Source organism: Bos indicus x Bos taurus, chromosome 19 (assembly GCF_003369695.1).
Source record: "Bos indicus x Bos taurus breed Angus x Brahman F1 hybrid chromosome 19, Bos_hybrid_MaternalHap_v2.0, whole genome shotgun sequence".
NCBI classification, from domain to species: Eukaryota; Metazoa; Chordata; class Mammalia; order Artiodactyla; family Bovidae; genus Bos; species Bos indicus x Bos taurus.
The window spans coordinates 15,697,856-15,722,483 of record NC_040094.1 but is presented as its reverse complement, the minus strand read 5'-3'; the positions used below and the strand labels follow the sequence as shown (position 1 = coordinate 15,722,483).

Genomic DNA, 24,628 nt, shown 5'->3' with positions numbered 1-24,628 from the left:
AACCACTGGCCCTCTAGGGAAGTCCCTTCTATTATATTTTTTTATGCCAGTTACGTCCCACTAAACAAATTTTAAGAATCACCAATTGGTCGTGACCCACAGTGTTTAAAACCACCTTGTTAAGAAGTACTTGAGGCTGAAGAATACACGTGTATTCTCTGGAGCATCAGTTTTGTTTACAGATAAGTAAGAAGCACATTTCATATTAAAATGCTTGGATTCATTATGGGATAGCAAGGAAGTTCAAAGAAATTTTGTTCTTATGGGCTACTTCATACTATGCCCCTAATCCTGATCCTTACCCCTACCTCCACCCCAGTATATATGTCCATTCTTTCTTCCTCTGTTAAAGGAGGTACACTGGGAAAAACTTAAGAAGTACTGTCCTTTTGGAAACTTTAGTCCGGGTTCATGTCTTGTCCAAGCCCAGTGGCCGTCAGGAACTTAGAGCCATGTATTTTACAGTCATTATTCTTACTGAGCCTTTACTCTGTGCCAGTCACTGTTTCAGAAACTGAGAAGAGAGTAGTAACAAGAGACAAAAATCCCCTACCTTGTGGAACTTGCGTTTTACTGGAGGTGTGTTATGTGGCACAGGGACAGGCAGTGCACCAATAAATCAGTAAAAATGTGTGACAGATAAGAGCAATGGGAGAAAAAGCAGAGCTTGAGCTAGGGAGTCCTGGAGGTGGAGATTGGGTGGTATGATTTCATAAATACGTTGGTCATGGAAGACCTACATAAGAAGATAATGCTTGATTAAAGCAAAGACCTAAAGGAGGCCAGAATAAACATTGCAGATTTCTGGTGGGAGAGGATTTCAGACAGAAGAAACACAAAAGGTTATGAGATAGGAGCATGCCTGGTGTGTGCAAGGCACAGCAGCTGGCTCCCATGGCTGACGCGAGAGTCCCAGCATGTGACAGCAGAGAGGTAACAGGCATCTGACCATAGGCAGTTACAATTTTGGGTAATCATTGGAGGCTCAAACACGGAGATATCTATGAACTGACCTACATTTTAAGATCACTCTGATGCTGTGTTGAGAAGAGGCTGGGAAGTTAGGTGTTGAAGGTGGGGAAGACAAGTGCAGAAGCAGAGACACCATAGAAAGCCTTGCAGTATTTCGTTTACTGGGTTTGGAAAGTCAGCAGGAGGTTCCATTTAGGGATGAGGAGAGGAGATCAAGAATTTGGTTTTGGGCATGTTCATTTTGAGGTATCTGTTAGTTATCCAGGTGAAGATACTAAGTAGGCAGTTGGATATGTATGTGATAATTGATTTGCCATAGGCAGGCTAGACATCACTGTGAAAGCTCTTAGAAGGTACTTCTTTAGCTTGTCTGGATTAAGTCTTTCTGCTCTGTACCTGTTGGGATAGTGAATTTCAAAATAAGAAAACAAAGAACTCCCCTTTCTCCCTCTGAAGCAATCAATATCATACTATAAGGTTTACTCAGTTCTATTTCAGAGTAGCCGCCATCTGGGTTAAAATTGAACTGGCTTCATACTGTGTTTTCCTTGATTCTTTTTTTGGCCTGGACTCCTGAAGAGTTATTGGCATATTCTTAGAGACTCGTATTCTTTGGGTTGTGTCTCCCACCTGTGTTACTCTTGCCCCACACTTAGATGCTATGTTCAGTGACTTGGAACCAGGTGAGCCCACGTGTCGCCCTGTTGCCCCAGCCTTGCCCTGTCGTGTGTCCCTGTGCCCAGTGGGCCGTGTGAGTGGTGAAAGGATGTTTGCCTATGAGTGATAGGGAGGTTTAAAAAAAAAAGGTTGAGAAACCAGTGTTTCATTCCATTTGGTCAACTTCTTCCCTTTAATCAAAGGGAACAAGTATTTATTGAGTCACTGGGATGTGAGTGAAGATGAGAGCCCCTGCATGAGCAAGAGACCGTGTTTTGTGGGTGAGGCATAGATAAATGCTTATTTATGCTACAGTGGAAGTTCATGGTGTGGGTGCGATGGAGGGGAGTTAGAACCTTCCTGAGAAATCCTTGTCAAGCTTGAACTAAATCTTCAGATTAAATAGATATTTTCCAGACAGATAAAGCTTTAGGAAAAGAACATATTAAGCAGAAAGAACAACATTAGTGTTTGGAGAGCAGGAAGTTATTTTGATATGCTTGACGTTAAGGAAATGGACTAGAGACATAGGCAGGGGCCACATCCAGGGGAACCATATACGTTTGAAATAAATGCAGTTCTAGCCTGCATTTTACAGGCTATGTTTTACTCTACAAAAGAGGAAAAGTTTGAGAGCAGCAAAATGCAGATTTTGAAGAGCTAATGTAATAGAGATGAACCACTTCTTCCAAGGAATGCACTGTGCGTTGATCCTATAAGAAGATGACGTTTGACCAGGAGCACAGTCGCAAGAGGAATCATTAAACTAACAGTTTCCCAGTAAGCCTTTCTTTAAAAATCTCTCCTGATATCTCTCATTAGCATAGTTGTAATACTACATTTGAGCATGTGAAAGATTCAGGTAAGTCTAATGTGGTTATCTTAATTATGAAAAATTCTGAGTAAAGTATACAGCAGAAAATGGTGAAAGAAGAGGGAACTTTTCTTTAGGAAACATTTGTTCACAGTACTTAACTGTAAGTCAGGCACCGTTCTAAGTGCTCTGCAAATATTAACTTGCCTCATAACGACCCCATGCATTCAGTGCTGTGGTTATCTCTGTTCTTTAGGCAAGAGACTGAGCTGAGTACTCCTGCCTCGGGTCACACAGCTAGTAAGGAACAGTCAGCATGGTCAAGTGGTCTGGTCTGGTCCCTGAGTCCATGTTCAAAACCACTGTGTCTGCTGCCACCAATTTGGGTGTGCCAGCTTCTCAGATAATTTATCTAGAGCAGAAACCCAGGGATAGGCTTTAGGGTCTCCTGAAACCCCTAAAGTTTTGGTGGAAACATTGCATGAGTTTTATATGTTTGTCAAAAGGGTTCTCAGGGCAGAATGGTTTAGCACTGCTGACCTAGAAGAGCTTTCACATCTTTTCCATGGTTAAAGGGCTCCAGTTGGTTTAAGGATTCCCTAAGAAGCACAGGCTATTTATACGCTCAAGAGGACTTCCTAGGTAACATTGTTCTAAATTAATTACTTGTCTGGTTAGTCTTCTTAGAAACTTTTTCAAAAAATAGGTGTGCCAGGTCCCAGAAATTGGTTTATTTGTTTGTTTTTTAAATACAGGATGGAGTCGAAGATTCTGTTTTGAAAAATCTCTCCAGATGATTCTAATATAAGTCTTTGGTTAAGAATCATTAATATTATCTCCTGGAGGACATATAACCCACACGAGCCCACTTGTACCACCTCCAGTTTGCACTTCTGAATGCCCTTTTCAGGGCCTGGCACTCCCTCAAGGTGTTCTTGGTGCCCTTATTTGCAGTAAAGAGTTCCCCTTCTCTTAACTGCTGAGTACCAGATGAATTAGAAAATACATCTTTCCCGGAGACCTGCAGCTGGTATAATCTTTTTGAAGTGATGCTCTAGTACATCTTAAAGAGTGTCAAGGTCCCTCTTTCCTGAGGTTAGTTACTCTGGTTGCATTCACCAGACTCAAGCTTTTGGGGACTCCTGCTGTCCCAGCATTTTGGGCATCAGATTATGTGATAGAGATTAGAAACTCCTAGGGGTTGGTAACTGAAAGTTTCAATGCCCAAGTTTCAAGGAAAGTAACTTGATAAATTCTTCTGGGAAGGAGTAGAAAGATATCAAGTAGATACACCCAAACCAAATTATGGAGGATGAAATAAAGTTACTGTTTAAGGTGGAGAAGATGAGTTGATAAGTGTAGACATGCTTGCCCCCAAGAAGGTGGGAGGAGAATGGTGGTGCTAGATAAGCACTTTTTAACTTTATTTTTTTAAAGAGAAATAGTCATGGTTACTGATTGTAAAACTCACCCAGAGAAATATTTTTCTGTGGCACTAAGAGCATAGATAGGAAAATCACCAGTGACAGAAACCAGTGGGAAGCATGGTTTCAAGCAGTTTTTCTCCTATGTCTCCCCTCATACATATTTGCTTCTTACAATCTGCCTCAGTTTAGGAAGATTTTCTGAATGGTGTTTCTGAATGGGGCAACCAACAGTATTGCCCCTAAACACAAGTATTATACGTATTGTAGTTTAAAAAATATATATATAAATAGCTTCTGCTGGATTGAGCAGGCCACGGTAGAATCACAGCCTGTGCACATCCAGAAGTTTGTGTTGTGAGAAGAAAACTCATTTCTTCATTCACTCAAAGGCTTTGCCTTAGAGTCATCAAATTTACGAGTGTTTGACCCAAACTTTTATAGTCATATGACTTAGGAAGTAAGAAAGCACTTTAAAACTCATGTCAGAAAAAAGGTAAGGGCATTATGACACCAGTTACTATGGAGAGAGAAAAATCACTGTAGAGTCAAATTTGCATTTGAATCCTGGTTTTTCTGTGTGCTTGCAGTGTGGCCCTGAATGTTACTTAATCTTTCAGTTCTTCATCAGGAAAATGAGAGGGGAGTACCATTTACTACTTTGTTTGGGATAGTTATAATGAGGATATCATGAGTTATAATGAGGATTAGAAATACCTGTTAATACAGGTACTTAGTGATAGCAACAGCAACTACTAAAATAACTGAGTAGACTATTACAGGCATAGAATATTTGCCTTGAATTTATCCCTCATGGAGTGGGCAGAGTTGCAGGTTGTCGATCGATGGTGCTCTGATAGTGGAGTAGGTAGGGGCATACTTTCCAGTGTATGGGCTGGTGTGTCTTAATTTTGGGGTTTCCTGTACTGCCTAAAGAGGAAGGAAATTGGATGGTATATTTCTAGACAGTAACTGTTCTTTCCCTCCTACCTGCCTTCTTATGATGTCCTAATTTTCCCTTCCTACTTTCCTGGCAGGTGGCTGTGAAAAACAATATTGATGTCTTCTACTTCAGCTGCCTCATCCCACTCAACGTGCTTTTTGTAGAAGATGGCAAAATGGGTAAGTGTGTCCTCCTGTCCTGCCAAATATACCTTCGCCCTTCCTCTGAACACCAGGTGGAGCGTATCCCCAGAAGTTCAGTTTATCTTGAGGTTTAAAAAAATGGGGGATGGCTATTCTAAAGCTCTGATAACTGCTGATTATGTATTTGCCTGAGTCACAGTTGATCTTGCTGTGCTGTTGGTCTTTAAATCACAATGCCCACTGTCTGAATAAGCCAGTCACCACAGCAGACAGTAAATGGCTTGGTGACAAGTAGATGTGGATTGAAATCTCAGCTTGGCTATTTGTTAGCTTTGTGACTATAGCGAGATGCTTAGTTTTTTTGAGTTTCAGTTTCCACGTTTACAAAGCAAAAATAGTTTTTTGTAATGACTTGAGATAATATGTGCAGGTTTTAGCACTTAGCCCTGTCCTGAGTTCTTACTGTCTCAAGATACGAATTCAGTGATTTATAATAAACTGTTAGTACTCCCCATGTGGTGGTTGATATTTCTCTCTTCCCTTACTTAGGAAACCACCAGCTAATAAAACTAGCTTATATTGATACATATTAAGTTGTATTGGCATTTTATTGGTTTGATTCTTACAATAACTCTTTGGGTAGTATAGCAGGTATAATATATGATGGAATTAAGGATCAGAAAGGTCAAAAGACTTACCCAGAGTCACCTAAATAGGAAAACTGTGGAGCCAAAACAAGCCTAGTTGTAAAGTCTTTCCCAGTGTATATTAGTGCGACTCATGAGGGATTAATTAACCTGGAGCACAGCACTGGTGCATAGCTAAGCATTGGCTCGTCTCAGACTGCCACTGGCTGTACTGCTGGAGCCAGCACGCCAAAGGGGAAATGGTACGAGGGCTCAGATGTCAGACTGTTGCCAGATTGTGCACACCCAGCCTTTACCTCTGCTTCCCCCACAGAGCGCCAGGTCTTCCTTGCAACATGGAAGGATATTCCCAATGAAAATGAGCTTCAGTTTCAGATTAAGGAATGTCATTTAAATGCTGGTGAGTGATAACTCTAACTTCCATTTTCATCTTAGTATATTCAGTTAGATAGTTGAAAATTCTGTCTTCTCTTTACCTATCTCTTTTTTTCACAGCTACCTATTTCTAGTGAGTAAAGGGTATATTACTTTGCAGACTTCTCATTAAACACTTGGGATGTTTTGATGGTAGGCACTAGATTAGCTACAAAGCTGACAGATTTAAGAACTAGAATGGATCCACATGCCCAGTTGTCTAGTAGTTGAACATGGATCAGTCATGTTACTTGAACATTCTAAGCATCAGGTAATTGGCACTTGAAGATATGTGCTGTCCCAAGAATTAAAAGGACTGTTTGTCCTCTTACATCAGCCTTCAGTAGTGACTCTGTCTGAGATCCTTGTTTGGAATCCTGTGTTTATTATTAAATAAGACTACGTCATAGTTGATTAAAGCCTAATTTGTGGCCTTTTTCTTTCCTTGAGTCAGCTGTCATATGACGATATGACCGCCTTAATCACCATTAAAAAGTTATAGCTGCCTTAGTAGTTAGTTTTACTATTACACTAGAACTTGAGCCTGGGAACCGGAGAGGAGAAACAGTACCCACTGGCAGTGCCTCAGGCTTTGTTTCACTGAAGCATCCTCAGGCATGGAAGGGAGCCCTAAGCTGTTCAGGGTCTTGCCTTTGTCCCAGTCTCTCCTTGAGGTTAATATAAGATTTTATGAGTTTGAATGAGAGTGAGACCTGATGCTAGTCAGTGCCGCCTCTCTTCATTCCCTGTCACTTCCTCCTTCCGGCATGCTGCCCTCCCACTGTGGCTAGAGTGTTGCCCTGGGAGAAAGGCAGACAGAAAGAAAGAAAACAACTCACTGGCTTCGCATTTCAACTTGTTCTTTAAAAATTTTTTGGTAAAAAATTTTTTTGCAGGGAGTGGGTGTGCTCTGTTACAGGTCCATCCTCTGTGTTCCAGGCAGATTTTTTTCTTACAGGGCTTCTCTTAGCCCTTGGAGAGGTACTTGAGGAAGACAGTCTTCTGTAGTGTCCACTGCCGTGACAGTTTATTGATTCTCTTCACAAATACCACATGCCTTCTAGGTTTCTCAGCCTGACTGGTTATGTAGCTATTAAACAAAACCAGATTTTTGCTGAGTTTAAAAAAAAAAAAATCGTATTTAAATTGAGCTGTTTTTTATGCCATGTTCTAGGTAGGTGATGGTGTTTGCTGTCTCTCCTAGGCTCACTGGTTAGTTACCACAAGCCTCATTTGATGAGTTGGGAGGTTGGACAGTCTTACGTTTTTTAACCTCTTTTTCAGGAAACTTGCGCTGCAGAACCCACAGTGGCTAAAAGCTAGGATTATAGTCACCCTTGTGTGGTCAGTCCCAAGTCATTTCATATATTACACTCCTGAGAACATTTGTCCCTCAGAAAAGGGTTCTGTGGTCATAAGATTGGGAAGTACAGTGTATGATGGGCCTGTCTTAGAAGTTGCCATTGCACATAAGCACACTAGAAGCTGAAGCCTCCCGCACTGAGGAAACCACTGTAACTCAGTATCAACTGAATGTTTCCCTATGGAATTTAAAATCACAAAATGCTTATTACTAACGTCTTATGGAGAACCAGTGTTCCTTGAACACACATGATCAGGAAAACTCTGGCCTAGAAACAGCAGAGAAAGGCCAGAGTCCTGGGAAAGCAGATTTGGTCTCAGAGGTCTGGTGTGAAGGAGACATGATTTTTCAAAAAAGAAAATGGAAATTTGGATGATTGGGGGTTTTAGTCTGGCCTGTCAGATTAATAAAGAAAATCCCCCTGCTTCCAGATGGGGGCTCCGAACCTTGGTGTACATTTGTGATCTTGCCAAAGAAAAGGTATCTGGCCTTTCTCCCAGTGGAGCTGTGTCTTCTGATGTAAACAGAAACAGTTTCCCAGAACAAATTCAGTTTTGAACAGTTCAGCCATGGCCTCATGCCACTTCCTCCCTGCCTTGGGTGCTCCAAATACCAGCGAATCAGTTCTCCAGTGGCACCCTGCCCTGTGGTAGTGCAGCACACGGAGCCCAGGGAAAATTCCCAGCCATGTCCTCTTCTCCGGGAGCTCGAGGCCATCCATCATTTCCCACTGAATCACTGCTGATCTCTTAAAGACCATTTCTGCAGCTAATCCTTTCTAGCTTTTCCTCTGCCTCCACCCCGAGGTCTGGAGTACCTACCCCAAGCTTTTCTTTTCCTTCCAGTCTGAGGGCTCAATTAACAGGAACGTTTTCAGGTTTAGTGCCTTCTGATTCAACACCCTGGGTTGAGAGCTAAAAATACCTCCTTTCCAGCTGATCTGTCCTAATCACAATAGCACCAACCCTTTAAATAGCTTTTCTGTGCCAGAGTAGACATTTGACAGATGGTGCTAACACTCTGAGGCTACAGGAAGTCGCAGGCTTAAAGTACTGACCAGCCTAGCATTGAGCTTTTACTTCTGCTCTTCCATTTCTTCTAGAGAAGAAAGAAGAAAAGAAACCCTCTTACTAAGCCTTAATAATTTATCAATTCTTAATAGAAAAGTGTGTATGATAGTGTGCTTATGATGTGTCACTAGTGGTGTGAATACTGGAAAATACTGGTTCGGAAAAGGCACCCAATTGTATGGGTCTCCTTGCTTCCTGGCACTAGTCATATCTGGGACCACTGTCTTAAGTACATAAGAAATAGCTGCATCTCCAGCCATATCCAGAAAAGAATCTTTCGGGCAAGTGTCCTGCAAACCTATTTTTTAAATTAAGTGCTTGTTTTTCTTTGAAAAACTCAGAGACATGTTACATGTGTATTTTCTAGTTAGGCTCTCTAATAAGGGACAGATATTTCTTCAGGCACAGGGAATAGGTGAGGGTGAGTTCTGTTTCTTTGTTTGGTCATGGTTCTCCCCATTTCATAAATACAAGTGCATTGCCAGTCAGCACTTAAGTACAATTTGGTTGTTCAAATGATTTTTTAAAAAGGTGTTCTTTTTAGCAGTCACAGTGGTTTGCAACTTGCTGATGACTGTGTCCCAGCTGGGTCCCTTCCCGCTCTCCGAGTACCTTCTCACTCTTACGGCTGCTGGAAGAGGTGCGACCTTAGCTAAAGTAGGAAGACGAGGGAGGGAAGACCACATTCCCATCTTCTAAGATTTTAGGCCTCAGACCCAAAGCCAGATTTGAGGTAGGAGACAAATGAACCCAAAGAAATTACATCTTAATGCATGTGTAACTGTATTTGACTGTCTTTTAATAAAAACTCTTCTCCTGTAGGGCAGATGTCAGTGTCTTACCATTACATTCTCATTCTCCAAGTCTCACAGCTATAAGATTCCATCGTATTTCCCCAGGAATTCGGATATGTTTAAAAAACAAACATACACAAAGAACTGTGACGTTTTGTCAAGAAGTATATCCCAGTCTGGCTGGGAAGCTTCTTTACATTGGCTCCCATTGCCATTGTTTTGTTTTGTTTTTTTCTGATTTGGCTGTGCAGCATCTTCATTACTGTGTGTAGGCTTTCTCTGGTTGTGGCAAGCAGGAAATACTCTTCGTTGCATTGCATGGGCCGCTCCTTGCGGTGGCTTCTCTTGTGGAGCACAGACTCTGGCGTGCATGGGCTCCCTAGTTGTGGCTCACAGGTTCAAGAGCGTGGTCTCGGTAGTCGTGGCACACAGGCTCAATTACTTTGCAATATGTGGAATCATTCCAGACCAGGGATCAAACCCATGTTGCCTGCATTGGCAAGCAGATTCTTATCCACTCTGCCAGCAGGGAAGTCCCATTGCCATTCTTAATGAGTTCACTTAGCAGAGTCTGGTTATCCTACTACCTTCAAGCCCTCTAGCTCAAACCTACAATCTAAGGTTTATAAAAATTGCCTCACAGAGACTTCCCTGGCCATCCAGTGGTTAAGTCTCCACACTTCCAGTGCAGGGGTGTGGGTTCAATCCCTGGTCAGGGAATTAAGATCTCACAGGCTATGTGATGCAGCCAGAAAAATTGACTCACACATAGTTATGTTATAGAACCCTCTTCCCTCCATGCAGTATTCTGATAGAAATCACGCTAACAGCCATTCAGTAGGAGCAGAGCCTAACCGGAATGCTTCCAAACACATTAAAGTTCCATCCATTCAACTTGCTTATTCCATCTGGCTGTTGGCCATGTTTTTTAATTCTGGAGTGGGTGAGTGTGTATGTGTGTTTGGGTGCTTCCATTTCTTAGCCTATCATCTCTTTTTTAGCCCATCACCACTTACTTAGCCTGTCACCTCTTACTTAAAACCATGACATATCTGTAGGCATCTGGGCCTTGCTCTATATATTGTTTAGAACGTGTGCCTGTGCAGCACGGTAGAACTTCAACAAAAGATTCTGTCGTGTGTATTTTCTGTTTCCTTGGAAATGGGCAAGAGCCTTGAAACTTGGAAATGGCTTTTACAACTTAAAGCAATCCTCCTCGTGTTAAAGACGGTCCTGTCAAAAGATGTAAGCCAAACTCCAGCTGGTGATGTTGCCTAGCAACTCAGTCTGAGCTGCAAGAGCCCTTCATTGTGGGAACCAAGGTGACAGCCAGAACTGCCTGACCCCCCAGAAGGTGATGAGAAAGTATATTGAGGCTCCCTCCTCTCTGTCTTGTGCGTAACGACCTTGAGATAAACATTTTGGCTTCTCAAAGAGAACCCATTCTTGAGTTACAACTACTCTGCTTGGTGTTAGTGGAAACTGGAAATAAAAGGAGGGAAATTAAGCCATAACTAAGAGTGATGCAGTTGTTTAATGAATGGGCTTTAGTACCTCCTGCCCTGAGCGCTTGTTGGGTTGAATGTGGAAGAAAGACATCAGGGCAAGAATTAGCTCCAAAATTAGACCACATCTAAATAGATGTTTATTACACTCACAAACATAGAAAGCAAAATTATGGTTACCAAACGGGAAAAAGGGAAGGAGGAGAGATAAATTAGGAATATGGGATTAACAGATACATCAGTTCAGTTCAGTCACTAAGTCGTGTCCGACTCTTTGTGACCCCATGAACTGCAGCACTCCAGGCTTCCCTGTCCATCACCAACTCCCAGAGCTTGCTCATACTCATGTCCATCGAGTCAGTGATGCCATCCAACTGTCTCATCCTCTGTCGTCCCCTTTTCCTCCCGCCTTCAATCTTTCCCAGCATCAGAGTCTTTACAAATGAGTCAACTCTTCGAATCAGGTGGCCACAGTATTGGAGTTTCAGCTTCAGCTCTTCCAGTGAATATTCAGGACTGATCTCCTTTAGGATGGACTGGTAGGATCTCCTTGCAGTCCAAGAGACTCTCAAAAGAGTCTTCTTCAACACCACAGTTCAAAAGCATCAATTCTTTGGCGCTCAGCTTTCTTTATAGTCCAACTCTCACATCCATACATGTGATATATACTACTATATATAAAACAGATAAAAAGGATTTAATGTATAGCACAGGGAACTATATTCAATATCTTATAATAAACTATAATGGAAAAGAATATAAAAAAGTATATATATACACACACACACATATATATAAGTATCTGAATCATTTTGCTGAACACCTGAAACACAGTTTTGTAAATCAACTGTACTTCAAATAACTAAACAAATAGATGTGAGGTTTTTCTGGCAGATTTTTTTGGGGGGGCAGCCTAACAGCTTATGGGATTTCAGTGTCCTGACCAGGGATTGAACCTGGGCCACAGCAGTGAAAGCTTCAAATCCTAACCACTAGATCACCAAAGAACTCCCCAGAGAAAGTTGGCTTTGTTTGTTTTAATTGAAGTGTAGTTGATTTAAATATTGTATTAGTTTCTGCTGCACAACAAAGTGATTCAGTAGTGTGTGTATATACACACACACGTTTTGTTTCAGTTGCGTGTATATACACACACACACATACATGTTTGTGCATTTTCTCCGCCATGGTTTGTCACAGGATCTTGAGTGTAGCTCGCTCTACTCTACAGCAGGTCCTTGTTGTCTGCCCATTCTGTATACAGTAGTTTGCATCCGCTAACCCAAACCTCCCCTTCCATTCCACCCCTACCTACCTCGCCCGTGGCAACCACAGGTCTGTTCTCTGTGTCTGTGAATCTGTTTCTGTTTCATAGATACGTTCATTTGTGTCTTCCACACATAACGTCACATACGATATAATACGGTATTTATTTTTCTGACTTACTTCACTTAGTATGATAATCTCTAGTTCCATCTGTGTTGTAGCAAATAGCGTTGTTTTGTTCTCTTTTATGGCTGAGCAGTCATTCCATTGTATATATGTACCACATCTTCTTTGTCCATTCATCTATAGATGGACATTTAGGTTGTTTGCCGATCTTGGCTATTGTGGATAGTGCTGCTGTGGACATAGGAATACATGTATCTTTTTTAATTATAATTTTGTTTGGATATTTGTCCAGAAGTGGGATTGCTAGATCATATGGTAATTCTATTTTTAGTTTTTTGAAGAACCTCCATATTGTTTTCCATAGTGGCTACACCAATTTACATTCCCACCAACAGCATAGGAGAGTTTTCTTTTCTCTACATCTTCTCCAGCATTTGTTATTTGTAGACTTTTAAATAATGGCCATTCTGACTAGTGTGAGGTGGTGCCTCATTCTAGTTTTAATTTGCATTTATCTATTATCACTATCTGTTCGTGATGTTGAGCATCTTTTCATGTGTCTGTTGGCCATTTGTATTTCTTTGGGGAAATGTCTTAAATAATGTTTTTTAACGCCTATGGCATTAGGCACATATTGGCATCTCCAACACCTGAGTCAGAGGCTTATTCACAGATATTGATGGCAGGTACTCATTGTGTCCCAGATACTGTGAGAAGCACAGTGATGAAAAACTCTAGGATCCCTGTGCTCAGAGGGTTTACCGTCTAGGAGAATAGAAAGACCATCCATCACAGCAGCCTTCTCCCATAGAGTATGACTGGTTTTTATATGGGGAGAATTTAGTTCCTGAGTAATTTAATTCTTATTAGAAACAAATGTAATAAACTATCAACAAAGAAATGATGTTTATCATCTCTGTTCTTAAAGTTTCTCTTTCTCTGGTGCTGCAGCATCTCATGTTAGCAGTCAGAGAACAAGGAGAGAGAAATGACCTTTAATTGTAGAATGTCATGTCTCTGTGCTGTACGTAGGCACAAGGAAGACCCCAAACATCAACCTGTTCTTCTCCTGTGTTGATGGCTACAAAGGCCTCAGTGGCAGTCGAGGTTACAGGCCTTGGAATAATCATCTTTGCACAACTTCAGTCTTTCTCAAAAACTTTTGTTAAGGCACTTTGTTTCGTTATTAATTTGGGGTATAGTCCCCAGAGGCTTAAGAAATCATTTTCGTGCTTTAAAACAAACAAACAAACACCTAAACGTCAAGGTTAACAAATTTGATTTGCAGGATTTCTGCAACTGGCACTTTTCTGATCCTGGCACGGGAGGCCAGAGTGGCTCGTGGTGGAGTAGTAGTGACTTGGGAAGTATTGTAGATTCAGTCGTCAGTCTTTGTATCCCTATGGATCTGGGACCAACGTTCCAGAAGTGAATCCCAACATGGCAGTCAGACATTCACCCATTTCTGTCTCTGTCCACTTCAGTGCATTTTTACCTGTCTAGCTCCTAGTAATAGTTTAAGGGTACCAATGGCTTAGACCCACCATAATCTCCACAGGTAGTTCTCAAACACTGCTGCTTAGTCGCACCTTCTTCCGTTTTCTGGCCTGGAATGTGGTGCATAGGCACTTGGAGAGCTTCCTCACAGTTTGCTCTTGTGGGAGAAGGGCTCTCTGAAATGTGCTCACATGCATGTGACGGTGCTTATCAGGGCTAATTGAGCACACATGGCTCATGGCGTCCTTGTTGGGTTTTGTAACTGAAGGTGTTGCGTTTTGAATCTGTGTTTCTAGACACTGTTTCCAGCAAGTTGCAAAACAACAATGTTTATACTATTGCCAAGAGGAATGTAGAAGGGCAGGACATGCTGTACCAATCCCTGAAGCTCACTAACGGCATTTGGATTTTGGCCGAGCTACGTATCCAACCAGGAAACCCCAATTACACGGTAAGGCCTTTTTCAGAATGGGTGAGATGGGTTCACGGAGGGAGGTAAGAGCCCTTTCGTTTTTTTTCTTAGCATTTTTTAATTTGCCAGGAAAGACCTGGTGGAGTTGCTGCACTCCCCAGATATCTAAAACAAGCAGTCAAAAAAGTCCCCAGTTGCATTCGTAGAAGACCTTGTTCTGCCTCCATTCACCAGGAAGGGGCCTCTGGCTGCTGGAGTGCCTCAGACTCCTCCAGGTATATACAGAGCTGCTCACAGAACCTGCAGCTCCATCAGTGTCGGTTAATGCTCATCTAGCGTATCTGTGCATGTGATACTGTAACAGGCCGCTAAGAGGATTGTTTTCGTAGCTCATTTCAAGCTCATTCCTGCTTTTGGATGTAAGGATGTCAAAATGCCTGTACATATGATCCTCTTTAGTGATATTGTATGTCCTAAATGCTTGTTGAAAAACTAAGGCAAAATGGGACACACCTTTTATAGCCTGAAAGGGAACTTTAGAAAACTTCTTCAGTGCCACGCTGGACTAAAATTGAAATCCTGGCCTTATTTTTAGGGGAGGAGCCAGTTGCTTTGTTAATCAGCATAGCCGTAATACCCTAGGCACTGGCCATTTGTTTACTGTTGTAAAATACCGTCTCCCAGTAAGATGCTGCTTGTCATCTGCATTTTGTAAAGTATAAGAAAACCCTTGGGATAGGGGAAATACCATATTCTTCTATTATGTTCAAGGCTTTTGTACACTGTTTTGAATGAGGGGAAAGGAAAGTGATAAGAAAAATAAGGTTCAATAATTGAATAACTGATAAAGCTTTATAATCAGTAGATTAAGTGAACTTTTTGGCCATTTAGCCGAGAAAAGTCTGTGACTCCATTCCTTAGTTTTAAGGCAAATGTGTGTTCATTAGCATACATCAAGGAAGTAGTACCACCCTGAACTGAAAATTCTTAGTTTCCCCTTGAAGTAAGCTGGACAAGTGTGTGTGTGTGTGAGTGATACTACGTCCCATCTAACTAGATTTTTTTGCCCAAGCATTTGTGAGCTGAGAAACTTGAGGCTTCTCCCATAAACGGTACACTCCTCCCACCCACCTCCGCCGCCGCCAGTCGTTTGTCTTTTTTTGTAAGAAACTATCCTGTCATTTTCCTTGAGTTCCCCAAGAAAGGGAAAGCCTTGTCTGCTCTTCTGGAGGGACAGGTTTCTACTGTAAAATCAGGTCTTGTAAAATAATTCCATTTACTTCCCTAGAACTTTTCTCAAAGTATGTGTATTTGTGTGTGTGTGTTTTTTATCATTCATTATGTAATTGTCTGCAGTATTCCATCTCAGCTAGATTAGAGTAGCATGATTACCCCTAGATTGCAGATAAGGAAACCAAGGTCCAGAATGATTAATATCTTATTCAGGATCACAGAAGTTGTTGGTAGGTAAGTTGTGCTAAGAATTCAGATATCTGAACACTTCCTGTCTTCTTTGTGTTCATTAAGGATAGTGGGAATTTTGACAAAGACCTCTTAGTAGTTGCATAGTTGATTTAAAATGTTTAAAACCTTTTTATTTGGAACTAATTTAAGACTCACATAAAGTTTTAAAAATGGTACATAGAGTTCCCATATATCTTCCACTGAATTTTCCTCATTGAGAACATCTTACACCCATAATACAATTCACCAGTTTTTACATCATTATTTTTAGTTTATTTGGTTAAGGAGTGTACAGTACTATGAAATCTTATCACATTTGTGATAATCACCACCACGATCAGGAACAGAACTGTTCTGTCGCCATGAAAAAACTCCTCCTTGCTATCTCTTTATAGTTACAGACTCACCCCATGCCTAACCCGTGGGGATCACTGATAGGTTTGTTTGCCATTACTATAATTCTGTCATTTTGAGAGGGTTCTATAAAGTCAGGTCCTATCCTTTTCAGACTTTTTTTCCCCACTTAGCGTAATATCCTTGACATCTGTCTTAAGTCATTGCATATATTAATCATTTGGTGTTTGTTGGGTTTTTTTTTTTTTGATGACCAAGTAGTAGTACTGCTGCTGCTGCTAAGTCGCTTCAGTCATGTCCGACTCTGTGCGACCCCAGAGACGGCAGCCCACCAGGCTCCCCCGTCCCTGGGATTCCCCAGGCAAGAACACTGAAGTGGGTTGCCATTTCCTTCTCCAATGCATGAAAGTGAAAAGTGAAAGTGAAGTCGCTCAGTCGTGTCCGACCCTCAGCGACCCCATGGACTGCAGCCTACCAGGCTCCTCCATCCATGGGATTTTTCACGCAAGAATACTGGAGTGGGGTGCCACTGCCTTCTCCAGAGTAATAGTACACTACATGATAAATCACTTCCTTTGTCCCCTTACTATATGTCATTAAGAAGGTTTGTTTATCCCCGGGGGAAGAGCCCTCATAATCTCTAAGTAGCTCTTTCTCACCTAGAAAGATAACTTGTCCCAGGTGAAGAAGTATGTGTTCCAGGCCATAAACCTGAAGTAGATGTTTAAGTCCTTGGCTTATTACCTAGGCAAGGGAGGCGAGTCTAGGTAGGTGGCATTCCTCGGTGGTTGGTGTTAAAAGATGTGACACATAAGTAGGTTAGTGCTTCGAAAAGTTAAAATCCTGGAAAGACCTCTTTTCCCATATAAAATGAGACCACAGTCCTAAATCAGATTTTTTAGCTTCTTTTTTTATGTACATTTCCTTCTTGCTTTCTTTAGGAATTAGCCCAAAAAAATTTTTTTAATGTGTTCCAGCTTGTCTTAACTGTACTTGTTGGAAAGCAAGGAATGGATTTAACCCTAAACTTAACCTGTTGTTAAAGGCTGGGGTGTCTGGAAGAGGGAGGTAATAGAACAGTCCAGAGAAAGAGATTCTTCCTTCTCTTCCTACCCTCCCTCCCCTCCCCTCCCTCTCTTCCCCCCTCCAAAGAGCAGCTCACATTGTCTGCGTCTAGACTCCTGCCAGTGCCCACCTTGGGCTTTTATTGAGGAAGACAACATTCTCTTATCACTAGTGAACCAAAAGTGGATCTCCAACTGGTTGGAAGTTCCAGTGCTGCTACAAAGATGTGACAAAATACAGAACTGTATTTGGGGGAGGAGGAACTACTCCCCTCTTTAGTCTGGGAGTTAACTCCCTTAGCTGTTCTTACTGGTTTTAGCTTCCTCTCCTCCTCCTCTTCTGAACCCGCATACTTTCCCATGAGAGCTGTCTACAACACTGACAGTGGAGAGGCTGGAGGAGGGGCAGAAAGGCAGGGAGGGCCTAGAGCGGCAGCTGGGACCAAAGTGGGGGGCGTTTTCTATTTATATTTGTATTCTAAAATTAGTTATACACTTTGTTTTACGTGTATCAGCACTGTCTTCCTAATGGATGTCGAGCAGCAGTTCTGGAAATGCCTTAGAGAATGTATATTAAAGCTGTAAATTTTAAATAGAGCCTCTTGTGATGTTCTTTTTGTTTGGCTTGGTTTTGCATTTTTAAAATCTCACTCAGTTCTGAGGATGTGAGTTTTCTCAAGAAGTTTAGGGTTGACCAATCATCTTCCTGACATTTTTACCAAAAATATTCTCACCTCTTTGAACTTGGTTAAATTGTTTAGTCTCTAATAAGACAATAAAGAGGTAAGATAATGTAAAATCTTATGGTATATCGTTAAAGACAACTTTTGTTCATCTACTTTAATAAACAAGCGATGATGTCAGTAATACAAAAAACAGAGATTAAGTGTTCTGGTTCTTAATGCAATTTATATGCTTCTTTTGTTAACGTTACTGTGAATCTGGTGAATTTGCCTAATCTGGTACAATTCAGGAGTCCGAACCTAGGTTTAAATTTTGCGCTTGTTGACCCACAAAGTGAAAATCTCAGTGTTCAGCATTGAAATCTTTTTACTATTTTAATTTGGTAATTGTTAGACTAGACAAAGAGGTGGTAATAGACAAGTAGAGTGATAAGAGAAGTATCTGACCAGCCTGAATAAGAGGCAGAAGCTGAAAGATAACACTGTTGACATAAATGGTACAGTTACACTCGGTAAATGTCTCTTTAGTGTTAGTGTTAATCGCTCAGTCGTGTCCGACTCTTTGCGACCCCATGGACTGCAGCCCACCAGACTCCTCTGTCCATGGCATTTTCCAGGCAAAGGATACTGGAGTGGGTTGTCCATTTCCTTCTCCAGGGGAGCTTCCCGACCCAGGGATTGAACCCAGGTCTCCTACACTGCAGGCAGATTCTTTACCATCTGAGCTACAAGGGAAACCTGTGTTGGTTCTTACCTTCATTCGCTAGCAGTGTATGTTCTCTTCTATAATACAGGGAAGACTAGTTCCTTGGAGCTGTCTAGCTCCTGCTTTTATTTTACTTAGTTATCCGTCCTCCTGAATTGGGACTGAGATAACCATCCTTGTGAAGACAGAAACTGGAACAGAGAGATGAAATGACCGGCACGTTAAGGGTTTTAGCCCTTCGCTTTTCACTTGCTTATGGTCCCTGTGACTCCTGGCAAAGCAGGAAAGCATCTGTCCCCTACAGTGTTTCCTGGGAATTATTTCCCAACTTTGCAGACCCACGTAGAATGTGGGTGGAAACACAGCACAGCTTGACGTTGATTAAATTGAAATTCTAAAACCCACAGAACCTCCTATCAGCAGGGTCTCTTTGTTTGGCTGCTCAACGATAGAAGCCCTTCTCCCCTTGTATAAGAAAGAGCTTTCCTTGAACTGAGTACGTGGATACCTTTTGAGCGAATGCCAGCCTCCGTGCTAATAATCTTCCTTCTCCTTTTCCTCCGCACAGCTGTCACTGAAGTGTAGAGCTCCCGAGGTCTCCCAGTACATCTATCAGGTCTACGACAGCATTTTGAAAAACTAATAGACTGGTCCGGTGCCCTCCAGCCACCCTGTGATCGGTGCAGGCCAAGAACTCTTTAACTGGAAGAAATTGTTATCGCCATGTAGAATCTGAACCTGAACACACCGAGGCTACCCGCCAAGGTAGTGACTAGTCTAACCTGTGCTAATGTTAGGGCACCGCCTGTTGGATAGTTTAGCTTCCTGTGACCGTCTGTAACCACTGCTTCAGTCACTTCCCACCTCGTGCCACCCGCTGCTCTCTGTCCTCACTTGTGGGCTTCTCCATGCTGTCCTTAGAGTGGCTGCAGTTTTGAGTGTAGTTTGATATTTTGTAATCGAGACCTCGTTTCAAAAGCAGAAAAAGACAACAAAAAATATTAAAGCAAGGAAAGTGTCACTGAAACGTAAACTGCACTTTATTGTTTTATATTTTTGCACATACGAGAAATTGAGGGATAGTGTGTAACTGAGAGAAGTGTTAAGACAACCGCACAGTCCTGGAGGGAAGAGACACAGTTTCTTGCCACCTCGTGGCAGCCTTGTTCCTGATCACTTTCTTTTCTCTCCAAACTCCTTTTCCTGTGATTCCTCCTGCCCTGTATTTTCATCTCCTTTGATGCGCTGCAGCTAGGAATGGTGGTCTTCCTTGAATGGTGCTAGAGGGTGTAGGAAATGGGGCCTTGAGGCACCCAGGCTGAGAAGAAGAATTTACACAGTCCTTTCCCGAGGTCAAATCCGAGAATGACACTGACGAAAGAATTTCAGGAATCAAAATGCGCCCCCCACCCCCACCCCCATCTCCTGCTCTGGATTTAATTTAATCTCAGGTCCAGTTGACATCTAAAATCTTGGTTTTAGAGTTGAAACAGACTTACTTGAAATAACAACTCATCCAACCTTGTTTTTCTAAAAAGGAAAAAGATAAAAGACAAACAGGACGTTACCGCCTGAGGACTGTTGACTGTTCGGTAGCAGAGGTGGGGGGCTGTGTCTCCGAATCCCCATCAGAGTTCTCACTGCGGGACCCTCTCGTCGACTTTTCTTTCCTCGATGCCTTTCTCTTACCTTTCCGGTGCCTGCTTCCTTATGGCTCTCCTCACACTCCACGCAGATTCTGGCGCTCCATTCATTGGCATCCGGTGGCAGCAGAGTCTCTGTCCAGGGACTTGAAGGTAAACCCTGATGCCAGAATGGAGGCCCCTCAGTGCTGGAGGCCAGCAGGGTGGGTGTGGGGAGAAAGTGAGCTTCTGGTGCCACACAGTCATCCCTCGGCTCTCTCACCCGCTCGGCACTTGTGTTGCTTAGGCTCCCAGGCGGTTGAGATCACCTCAGAGGGCCAAGTCGTCCTTTTCTTCTCTCAAAAGATCAGGAAACGTGAGAACCCCTGCCCCCCTGGACACATTGGGTGTGGCTGTCAAAGAGTGCTCTGTGCCTGGAACACCAGTCTGTCCAGCAGGGTTGTCTGTTTCACCTGTGGGCACTGCTGCTGCCCAGCACTGGGGATTCCGGGTCCATGACTGAGACTGCTTCTCAGATGCCCCCGCTCTCATCAGAAGCGCCTGGGTCCAAGACCTCACATGGGACTTGGACCTGAAAGTGAATCCAGGAGGAGGAACCCTAGAAAACAGCAGAAACTACCCTGCAACCATGTTGCAAGTGAAATGACCTTGACTCATACCACTTGGAAAGCTACGGGGAGCAGGTCCCCCAAAGCAGTTTCTTAAGCCTTGACTCTCTCCACGAGAAGAATTCCTGGGGTGAGGGACAGGAACCCCTCAGGCACGTGAAGAACAGGAAGTGGCACAGGATGGTGGGTGGGGGTGGGTGCCAGGTTGGGTAGAAAAGCAGGTGGGTGAAGCTCTGTGGCTGGGAGATTGCTCGTGGAGTCAGTGCAACGCAAGCAGTGAAGAAGGGCCCCGCTCCAAGCGCAGTGTTCTCGCCTCAAAGCAGACTGCAGGTCCAGGCGGCAGGGCTTGTGGCAGGGTAAGCAGACGAGATGGGGTGGTACCGAGACGTGCCCCTCCGCCCCTGAAACCCAGCTCCTCAGCCTCCCCGGCAGTCATGGGCAACAGCTGGACTTCACAGCTGATCCGGCCGGTCTGCCAGCCCTCTGCTCCTTGGAGAGGCTCCCTCCCGGTTTGCCCCTGAGCAGCTGGGGAGGGATTCTGCTTCATGACAAGGACCCCCCTCCTGAAGAGGCAGAGCCTGTCACCTCCACCGCAGTATCCCTCGGGGCCCATTTCGAGCTTGGCCGAACGGGGGACTAGGAGGTTGCCCTGCAGTCCCCTCTCCGCCGCTGCAGCCTGTCTCTGTAACGTCCCAGCCTCTCACAAAGGGCACGGCAAGCGCACACACACCCAGGACTCTTGCTGGTCAGAGATTCCCTGAGTGTCTGCCCTCGCCCGAGCCTGTTTCCTGTGTCTGCATTGCAAACCTTGGGACTGGAGAGAAGGGGGAGGGGGGTAAGTGTTGCCCTAAGAAAACTTATCATTCTTTTGTTGTTGGGATCTGTTCTGGGGGAGGGTGGGGGGCGGGGGAAGCTTGACTTTGTCTTCATCAATAAACTCTCATTTACACAAAATGAAGTTTGTGCTGTGTACTTTGTTCCCAGAACTGACACTCGAGGACAGAACACAGCGGGCCAGGGGAAGGATGGGGTATTAATAACCACGCTATTAGAACTTGGCTTTTGGCTGCCCGGCCCTCCCGGGGATTTAGCCAGATGAAATGTGGAGATGGGCCTGAGGAAGCATCACACGCCTCAGAGGCTCCTGTCTCCCCGCGCCCGCTGCTGTCCCCACCACCATCACCACTCAGGCATTCGCTGCAGGCAGTGCTCAGAGGAGCCAGTTCATCTTCCCTGGCAGGTCCCCTCCAGGACCCGAGCGGATGGGCCAGGGGCAGCCAGCCACCCAGGCACAGGGGCAGAAGGAGCTCAGCAGAGCTTCTCGTCGGTGTCCTCTTCCCCAGGACGTTTCACTGATCCGTTTATAAAAAAGCGTCTCGGATCTGCACTGGAGTCCTGCATGTTCGCAAGTGGATAGAATTAATGCTGCTTTCAATCAAGCTTCCCAAGGAGTTCAGATCGAATCACCTGCATTTGTGTGGCTGGGGACACGCGTGCCAGGTGTGGCCAGGCCGGAGGCCCTGGCCCTGGTTCTGATGAGTGGACAGCCTCTGAAGTCCCCCACAGCCTGGCGTGGGGGAGCGAGGCTGAGGGGTCCCATGCCCAGATGCCCTGAGCCTCAGTCAGTGTAGGGAAGGTGCACAGGGCTGCGCACAGAAACTGCTTCTACTACGTGGATGTTCAGACACCATGAAAACTATCTTTTGGCAGCTAGGAACTCGGGCTGTCACCACGTGCTGGCTAGTTGGCCTGAGTTCTCACTGGAATAACTCTGGCAGGGAAGTGGGGTCAGGATGGTCTTTGTGGAGGTTCGGAGTCAGAGATGAGGGATAGGCCTTACTGAGATCTGATTGGATTCACCAGCTAAGAATGTCAGTTTTGGCCAAGAAAATCCTTAGGGCAGAAGCTCTTAACTCTTGGGTGCACACTGATTACACCCCAGAGCTTTCATGAAAGGCTGACAATTCTTACCAGTTGGGTAGGGCCTGGGACAACCTGCATTTCAAAACATTCCCCAAGTGTTTCTAAAAGTGCAGAGTTGAGACTCCCTGCCAGAGAAAGACACCTGTTTGCCTACTGCCTCGTCTAGAGTAACGGGATTCTTGTGGCAGCTGAAAAATAGCAAAGCACTCTGATGCACAAGATGCCTGCCTGTCCCGTGAGTTGGGAGTGTTATCCCCATTTTTCAGGTGAGAGGAGGTGAAGCCACATCTTTTGACTCCCTCTGTCTTTATTGCTTCACTGCAGCTTCCCTTCATCCCACTCCTCTGAGCCACCAGGCCAAGGGCCAGCCTTGCTAAGCCCCTGCATCCCAGTGCGGTTCAGTCTCCAGAAGCAGGGCACACTGGCGAGAGACCTCCACCTGAGGGCGCCTGAGATCCTCCTCCCCCTACCAATCGCCAAGTTAGGAAACCCGGAGCTCTCAGGTGCATCGCTTCTGAGGCCACAGAAGAGCTGAGGACTCCGGGTTGGAGCCTTCCTACTCCCACCCCAGGCATTGATGCTTTTTCTGGTTTTGCTTGGACCCAGATTTCTTTTCCCTGCCACCCCCAGCTCCAGGAGGCAAGAGAGCCTGTTTATTTTAATACCTGGTGTGGCACTTGGGAAAGATCACACCTCCCCCGTTGTTACCCATTTCTATCTCCTGAACACTAATCCTAGAATCCCCACCAGCCCCCAGACATGTTATTAGCAACAAGGATGTTTCTTGAAAAGTTTCCGAGTTGGCTCCAAACTTGCTATCTCAGTTTCTCATTTAGCTTTTGCCCTGCCGTTCTTGATGCTGCCAACAAGGGGAAGGCTAATTCAGGGATTGTTTAGACCCAGATGGACTTAATTTCCAGAAGTATCCTTTTGAGACAGGACTGCCCCAACACTCTGGGACTGAGAGAACTCCACTCCCCACCTTCTCCCACTGGGTAGGTGTTAGAGGAGAATGTGCAAGTCTAGCCTGTGGGTTCCCCTCTCTTGATTCATTCACTCTCCACTTAACTGTTAAAGGCCCCAGGATCTGGCCAGACAGCCTCTGAAAGCCAGTGGGATCCTCGGCTCTGAGGGAGCAAGGGCGGAGTCCCAGGTTCAGGTCTTTGTCCTCTGGGCTTGAGATGCTGTAGGTGGGTTCACGCATCCTATCCCTTGGAGTCTTAGGTTTGTACCTCAGGCGTCTTCAGCTGAACCGGAGCCACAGACTATGGACAGAGCCTCTCGGGTTTTTTTCACCAAGGTAATCCTAACCATAGAAAAGTGAACAGGCTCCAAGGAGCATACAATCCTTAGCCCAAAGTGACTCAGTGAACCAAAATGACTTAACCAACCAAATCTTAAATTCAGGCAAATTTTGCATTTTATATTAATTGAATGGGTTGGGATTTAAGATATAATGCTTTAGGGACTTCTCTGGCCATCCAGCGATTAAGACTCCATGCTCCCACTGCATGGGGCATGGGTTCAATTCCTAGACAGGGAACTAAGATCTTGCATCCTGCGTGGTAAAAAAAAACTCTCTCTGTCTCTCTGTCTCTCTCTCTCTCTATATATATATATATATATATGTATATATGTTGTTTAGTCACTCAATCATGTCTGACTCTTTGAGACCCCAAGGACTGTAGCACACCAGACTTGCCTGTCCATCACCAACTCCCCGAGCTTGCTCAAACTCATGTCCATTGAGTCGGTGATGCCATCCAACCATCTCGTCCTCTGTCGTCCCCTTCTCCTCCTGCCCTCAGTCTTTCCCAGCATCAGGGTCTTTTCCAGTGAGTCAGTTCTTCGCATCAGGTGGCCAAAGTGCTGGAGCTTCAGCTTCAGCATCAGTCCTTCCCATGAATATTCAGGACTGATTTCCTTTAGGATGGACTAGTTGGATCTTCTTGCAGTCCAAGGGACTCTCAAGAGTCTTCTCCAACACCACAGTTCAAAAGCATCAATTCTTCGGCATTCAGCTTTCTTTATAGTCCAACTCTCACATCCATACGTGACTACTGGAAAAACCATAGCCTTAACTAGACGGACCTTTGTTGGCAAAGTAATGTCTCTGCTTTTTAATATTGCTGTCTA

The 24,628-nt window shown here is 44.1% G+C and overlaps 1 protein-coding gene across 3 annotated transcripts in view; it reads left to right on the top strand.

Annotated features, from left to right (window-relative positions):
- The window catches only part of AP2B1 (adaptor related protein complex 2 subunit beta 1), a 109,613-nt gene extending 90,262 nt beyond the window's left edge, over window positions 1-19,351 (top strand). For all 3 annotated transcript variants that reach the window (XM_027519391.1, XM_027519389.1, XM_027519390.1), the window contains 4 exons: window positions 4,905-4,989; window positions 5,914-6,000; window positions 13,932-14,086; window positions 18,887-19,351. In XM_027519391.1, the coding sequence (XP_027375192.1) occupies window positions 4,905-4,989; window positions 5,914-6,000; window positions 13,932-14,086; window positions 18,887-18,961 (402 nt within the window). In that variant the 3' untranslated portion in view covers window positions 18,962-19,351. The remainder of the gene's footprint in view (window positions 1-4,904; window positions 4,990-5,913; window positions 6,001-13,931; window positions 14,087-18,886) is intronic.
- Window positions 19,352-24,628: the final 5,277 nt, after the last annotated feature.